The sequence below is a fragment of the Chenopodium quinoa genome, unplaced genomic scaffold (genome assembly GCF_001683475.1).
Source record: "Chenopodium quinoa cultivar QQ74 unplaced genomic scaffold, ASM168347v1, whole genome shotgun sequence".
Lineage (NCBI taxonomy): Eukaryota > Viridiplantae > Streptophyta > Magnoliopsida > Caryophyllales > Amaranthaceae > Chenopodium > Chenopodium quinoa.
Window position 1 is genome coordinate 973018 of NW_018744041.1, and position 7363 is coordinate 980380.

Here is a 7363-nt window from a genome sequence, read left to right on the forward strand (position 1 = left end):
TCACTAACATCATAATCGATACTTAAACTTGTATAATAAAATTCTAAAAGATTTTCCAAACCTTCAGCTTTGACACCGGGGTCAAGAATAGCAGCAATTCCATAAATGATTGGAAATTCACTAAAATAAGTATGCCACTTACGTTTCATGCTATCAAGAACGGGACGAAGTCCATCAATCTTCATATGCTCTTCGATGGTGTGAACAACTTTAACACACTCAATTATGACTAAATGAACGTTAGGCTCATAAATATAAGAGAAAATATGAGTTGCACTATCAAAAGCATTTAAAACATCACGAACAAAAGAAGCATTAGTCCAATGACTTTCGGTTATTAACTCAGTAGGATCAACACGAGTCTCATTGTAAAGTTGGGTCAAAATATCACGATACTTTATAGCATCACTCAACAACTTGAAAGTAGAATTCCAACGGGTAGGGGTATCAATAGACCATTGTCTTTTCTTAAGACCTCTCTCTTTACACATAGCTATGTACTTTCTTCTAACTGACTGAGTAATCCTAATCCATTTTATAACTGTTCTAATTGGGTTTAGCAATGGTTGCAACTCAGCGAGACCCTCTTGAACAGACAAATTCAAAATATGAGCACAACATCTAACATGCAAGAGACTACCACCCAACAACAAATTCAACTCGGAGTCATTTTTCAAATAGTCAATACACTTTGTGTTTGCAGTTGCATTATCAAGAGACAAAGAAAAAACTTTATTATTCAAGTGAAATTCTTTTAAACAATCCAAAATACGAACTTTGATGTTAAAACCGGTATGCCTTTCTTCCATAGCTTGAAAACATAGTATACGTTTTTGAATAAACCAATCATCATCCACCCAATGAGCAGTAATGCAAAGAAAAGGTTCGCCAAAACTAGAAGTCCATGTATCACTTGTAAAACTAACACGACCATCAAAAGTACGAAATAATTCAATCAAACCACTCCTATACTTATAATAAGAAGTTTGTGTATAACGTCTTAGGGTATTTCGGGGGACACGAGTAAATGCAGGTTGTAATGCAACTTTATTAAAATGCTCAACGTTTGCATTTTCACCGTAACTAAAAGGGTATTCATTAGCAATAACTAAAGTACTCATTTCATCAATCATTCTATCTTTATTATAAATGAAAGGTGTACCTCCGTCGGGTTGGTTCATGTATCCACCCAATTGTGTTTGGACGCCACCCCCCGAAGGACGGGGGCCATTTTCGAACAAGTCGTGTTTATTTTGCAAATGCCGACTCAAGGTTCCTGTTCCATCTCCCGTTTTCCAATTATATGACTTGACATTTGCACCTAGCGCCTTGCAAACTAGGCATGTACACGTGAACCTCTTTGGTTGACCAGGTTGCCATCCCGGGGGTGTGACCTCAACTCGTTCAAAATGTTTCCACACCCAAGAAAAATGTGCTCGACCTCTACTTTCACCGCCACCACCTTTCATAAATCAAATTATTAAAATTAATTTTTAAATGCTATTCATGAAAATAAGCTTTTAAATTTTAAATATTTTAATTATACTTATTTAAACGCATTTTTCATGGTAATTAACTAATTGTAAATCATAGAAAATTGGAAACTAAACTAACTTTATAATCATTAATAATAGTTTTTTTAAATATTCATAACAATAAAAATTTAATTAGAAATTACCTTGAGATGAAGGTTGAGATGTTGGTTGCGATGGAGGTGGCATAGTTGAACTTGATGATTGGTGGGACTCGTGGGAGAAATGTTGTGGTGGAGACGTTTGAATATTTTGCCTATCTCCTAAACCATAATCTCCATATTCATTGACAAATTGGTTTAAATTTTCCGTATTAATTTCATACGAAAAATTTGCACCACCACTCCTTTGGCTACCACTTCGACCACCACTTTGACTCCTTCCCATTCCTCCTCTTGAGCTCATTTTTTTTTGTATGATTACTAATTATAATATGGAGAAGAACTTTTTTTTTTTAGAATCTTAAGAATACTAATAATAATATTAAGGAGATTTTTTTTAACAAAAATATAACTCTATATAACACTTGAGAATTTGAGAACAATAAGAATTTTTAAGTAAGAGAGAAAGAAAGCTTGAATTTGTGTGGAAATTTGAGTGAAATGGAATTGGTATTTATAGGAAAAATAGAATGGATGATCATACACTTAAAAAACTAGCCGTTAGATACAAAAAACTAGCCGTTAGATACAAAAAACTAGCCGTTTTTTTTTTAAAATGGATGTTAGGCCGTGCGGGCCGTGCGGGTCGTGCGAATTGTGCGGGCTGTGCGGGCCGTGCGGGTTGTGCGGGCCGTGCGGGTTGTGCCGGCCGTGCGGGTTGGGTGGGTCATGCGTGCGGGTTGGGTGGGTCATGCGTGCGGGTTAGGTGGGTTGGCTCGTGCGGGTTGGGTGGGTCATTCGTGCGGGTGGGCCGTGCGGGCTGGGTTGTGCCAGGTGGGTCGGGTTAGGTGGGTTCACGGGCTAGGTGTGTCGAATTAAATGAGTCAAAACGGGTTGTGCGATTTGGGTCGAATCAAACGGGTTAAACTGAGCTGGGTTGAAATGGGTTGTGTCGAAAATTTTGGACCCACGACACAACCCGGATTAAATCCGAGTTGTGCCGGGCTGTGCCGGATTGAAACCGGGTCGGACCCACGTGACCCACCAGCCGTGCGAGTTAGGGTGGGCTGGGTCCAACCCGGCCCACTGGCCACCTCTAAGTCCCATCCAACAAAATTTTACATAATACTCGGTAGATGAATATTCTTGTTGCATCTATTGTGACATGGAGGTAGAATAACATGTACTCAAATACAAAATACATAATTCATTTCCTTAAAATAATACGGAGTAACAATTTGACTTTTACCAATGCAATGTCCTTACTTGTTTTTTTTGGCAAATTTGTTATTTGGTTAAGCCCATAAATAATATCAAACTAGTCAAGTTAGTTATATAAATTATTGTTCGATTACTCTAAATATTATCTGTTCTTGTCATATCAACTTTCGATAATAATAAGTAAATAAAGGTGATGTGTGGCTATGTAGGGGTTTACGCCGGAATAGTGGTCAATGACCATATTCCGGGTAAAAGCGGGTTTTGACAATTTATTTATTTATTTATTTTAAAAATCAGGTCTTCGTTAACAAAAATAGAAATAAAATTATAAGGTGATTTTGTGATGAAATTTGTGTTTTGTCAGATGGTTTCTGATATATATATATATATATTTATTTATTTATTTTCCTGATACAAAATTAGTTAGGAATTGGTGTGTTTTTGTGATGATTTAGGGTCTGTTCATATTTACTTAAGTTCAGTTCAGTTCAGCTCCAATCAAATCAGTTCAGTTCAGTTCAACTCTTAATTTCCCTCTCTGATAAAATATTCATTTCAGCTTAGTTCAGTTCAGTTCAGCTCCAATCAGTCCAGTTCAGTTCAGCTCAATTCAGTAAATATGAACAGACCCTTAAACTATATATTAGGCATGTAATGACTAATAATAATAACATTGGTGAAAAACATTTCTTGACCCGTAACCTGAAATGATGACCCTATCCGAAATGACTCGTGACTTGACCCGATTGACAGGTCTATACACAATAATAAAATTATATTAGATTGTAAAGTATATTGTTTTAATTGATTAGAATATATTATAAATAATGGATGTGGTGCATTTTGAGCTAATTCCTTCGCTCCAAAAAAATACTCTGATACAAAAAATAAATTTATATGATAATCTATGAGAGTTATAATTTTTTTTAAAATAAAATTATAATTTAATTTGTACATATGAAATATTGGTACATTATCGAAAATAAAACTCTAAATTAACAATTTTATCCTAAAATTCTATCCAAATTTGATTGAAAATATAATTCTAAATTAACTTTTTTATCCTACAAATTGAATTCTATATAACTCTATCCTATGTGGTGCGACACTTGACGAAAAGTTGGAATGCCAAGTGTCGTTATCTCGTCGCATGTCTAAAAGTTTAGCTTTATATATTAGTTATATGATATGATATGATATTTTCCCTTTATAAAGGTAATTTTGATTTGTGAATTATATTTTGTTTTGTTTTGTTATGTTATTTTTTTTTTATATATATTTTTTTAACGGGGTTTTGTTATGTTAATTGGTTTAGGTATATGCTTATAAAACACTCCAACACTCCATATATAATTTATAATATAATATATACTTTTTGGATCCATAATTAAAAAATAATACTATGTGTAGTGTTTGATACGGAGATGTATAAAAGCTAATTATTATGTCTCTTATTTAAAATATTAATCTCTACTAATCCTAAATATAAAACACTTTTAAGTAATGCCTTGTTGGCCAAGTAGCTACCATTCTTGCAAGATTGGGCAGTTTTATGTAAGTTGGCGAACAACTGGCCGAAACAAACTTCAGCCTATTACTGGTAGTAATTAGACTATATGTTGTTTGACTTGGTGTTAATTAATTAATGGAAACACTACTAGCAGTCTAGTACTCGTAACATGACAAAAATAGATTAGGGAAAAAAATGGATAATACTAGTACATTAGATTTTTTTTGGGTGGAAAAGTAAAGTAGGAGTAAGTATTAATAGTAACGAATAGCTACTAAACAAATACTACCTCCGTTCCAAATTACTCGCAACTTTGGAATAATTTATATCTCACAAATAATACCCTAAAGTTGCAAGTAATTTGAACCGGATGTAGTATAAATAATACGAGTAACGTACATTATACTTAGGCCTGTTTACATTATTTATTGAATTGAACTGGACTGATTGGAGCTGAGCTGAATTGAACTAAATAGAGCTGAAATGAATATTTTATGAGAGAAATAAATTAGGAGCTGAACTGAACTAAACTGATTGGAGCTGAACTGAACTGAATAGAGCTGAAATGAATATCTTATGAGAGAAATAAATTAGGAGCTGAACTGAACTAAACTGATTGGAGCTGAACTCAACTGAATAGAGCTAAAATGAATATTTTATGAGAGAAATAAATTAGGAGCTGAACTAAACTAAACTAAATGATTGGAGCTGAAATGAACTAAACTGAAATTAAGCTAAAGTAAACAGACCCTTAGAACATTATCTAAACATATTTGAATTGAACTTATATAGTCGATTAGATCTTAAAAATGCAAATTGAACTAAGAGTAAACCCTTATCAATATTTTTTTTTCTTTCTAAACTTATCATAAAATTATCAACCCTTTATATAATTAAGCTTATTTATTTATATTTTTCTTGAAATAGGTTGAAATAAAATGAACAAATAAAGTTTTTAATCGGTTTCGAAATAACCATAATGCTCGCTTTAATGCCTCGATTGTTTTCAATGTCTTGTCTAAGTATTACGGGGTACTACGTATTATCGGTAAAGACTCAAATTGTATGATTTGTATATAAAGAATTTGGGAATATTAAAAATGAAGCAATTCTTTTGTCATATATCCTCGATAATGACTAGTTGTCTTTGTTGATTGAATTATCATTACCATCTTGATATATACTTATAGGATACAATTTGAGTCAGTTATAACAAGATTACACACTAGAACAAATTATGTTTATACATTTAAAAAAAAAAAATTAAATGCGAAACAAATTACATACCTTTATCAATAAAAAAAAAAAAAAAATCTAATTTAAAATTGCATTAATCATTATGAAAATCCAATCTAATTGAAATCATACAATGACTAATTCCTATTAATTTTTGCTATAATTCAAGGTTTAATTATTAACGCATTGTACTTTTAAATAGTGAATAATAATATCCTAGTGAAATTGTAATGGCTCCAAGAAGAAAGGTGTAGATTAATAGCATCCAATCAGAAAAAGAGCATTACTTTATTCAAAAATTTGAAAGAGGAATCCACAAAGTTACAATCACAAGTAGTATGCAGTTGATCACCAAAACGAACAAATACAAGTGAAAGGGAATTTAAGCAAATAGTACATAATATTATATACACAGTCACAGACACACCACACATAAAATTGAGAGAGGAGCCAATAGCATGAATGGTATCCAGTATCCTCCATAAATGACTTCTTTCAACCTTCTAAATCATTTCACAACCACTTTCGTTTCATCACGTGGACTACAAGTCCCCACATTATTACCCGGATATTTTGGATTTTAACACCTTACAAAAGGCTGAAAATGTTTTTTAACACCCCCCAAAAAAAAACTTTTATTTTAACACCTCCCAAAAATATAAAAGTTGGAAGTTAACACCAAAATCCATCTTCCGTTAACAGAACTGTTAGTGGGGCCCACCCCAACGGATATATTTTTAAAAGATCTGTATATAAGAACCATTCTTCCACGATTCTTGCACGATATATAAGAACCATTCTTGCACGATTCTCCCCCAATGAACGAAATCGTTGTTCTTATTGAATAGCAGCAGCGCATTGCATTGTTGCACGATACTTGAAACAATTCTTTCACGATTCTTCCACGATTTTTGAGAAGAGGAACAGATTGAAGCTGCTGAAACAGGTGAGTGCGGTCAATTGTTCGGTTGTTTGGTAATTATGGTTTAAATTCTCTTCAATTATTATTTGCAATTGTTTCGTACTCAGATTAATGGTTGGATTATGTTATGTACGCATCTAAATGCCCAATTGCGAAATTAGGGTTCGTCAGAAATTGAATTTGGGGCTTTTCGTATTATGAAATTAAAAATGAATTTTGTTGCTGTCAATGTTAATTCGTCAGTGTACAAATCTGTAAATGTGACTGTCGATCTAAAATTGATGCAGATTATGTCGTTTGTTAGCTCTTCCCCTCCTGAGGCCAGAAAATGTAAGTGTGGTGTGCCAATGGCCAAGCTCACTAGCTGGACAAGGGAGAATCCAGGCAGGAAGTTCATATCATGTAAGTTTTATGACCCAATAACAGAAACAAGGGGTTGCAAAGCTTTCGAATGGGTTGATCAACCTGATGGAACAGATTGGCAAACAGGGGTTATCAACAACCTGTTGTTGGATAAGAAGCTGCTAAAGGGTGAAGTTAATGAATTGAAAAGGGAAGTTGATGAAATCAGTGGCCAAAGGAGGTGCCTACTTAATGAAGTTGATAATTTGAAGATGAGATGCAAGGCCTTGAACGCTGACAGGAAGAGAATGAACAGGGAGTGCAATGAAGGGAAGGTGTCTTCAATCAGCTGTTTTGGTTGGGTGGGCATGGCCATTTGTATAGGTTTGTCAATGGGTGTAATTTTCCTAATGGCTAGGGGTGTGTAATAGTAAGCTGTATTAAGTAGTTATAATTTCTTGTAATGACTTGAAGTGTTATAAATATGTCTTTTAATCAA

The 7363-nt window shown here is 33.6% G+C and overlaps 1 protein-coding gene across 1 annotated transcript; it reads left to right on the forward strand.

Moving 5' to 3' along the window:
* Positions 1–6202: 6202 nt before the first annotated feature.
* On the forward strand, positions 6203–7363 carry LOC110690421. The gene is made up of 2 exons (XM_021867246.1): positions 6203–6546; positions 6810–7363. Exon 2 carries the CDS (start codon positions 6813–6815, stop codon positions 7290–7292), a length of 480 nt encoding a protein of 159 aa, XP_021722938.1. The 5' UTR covers positions 6203–6546; positions 6810–6812; the 3' UTR covers positions 7293–7363.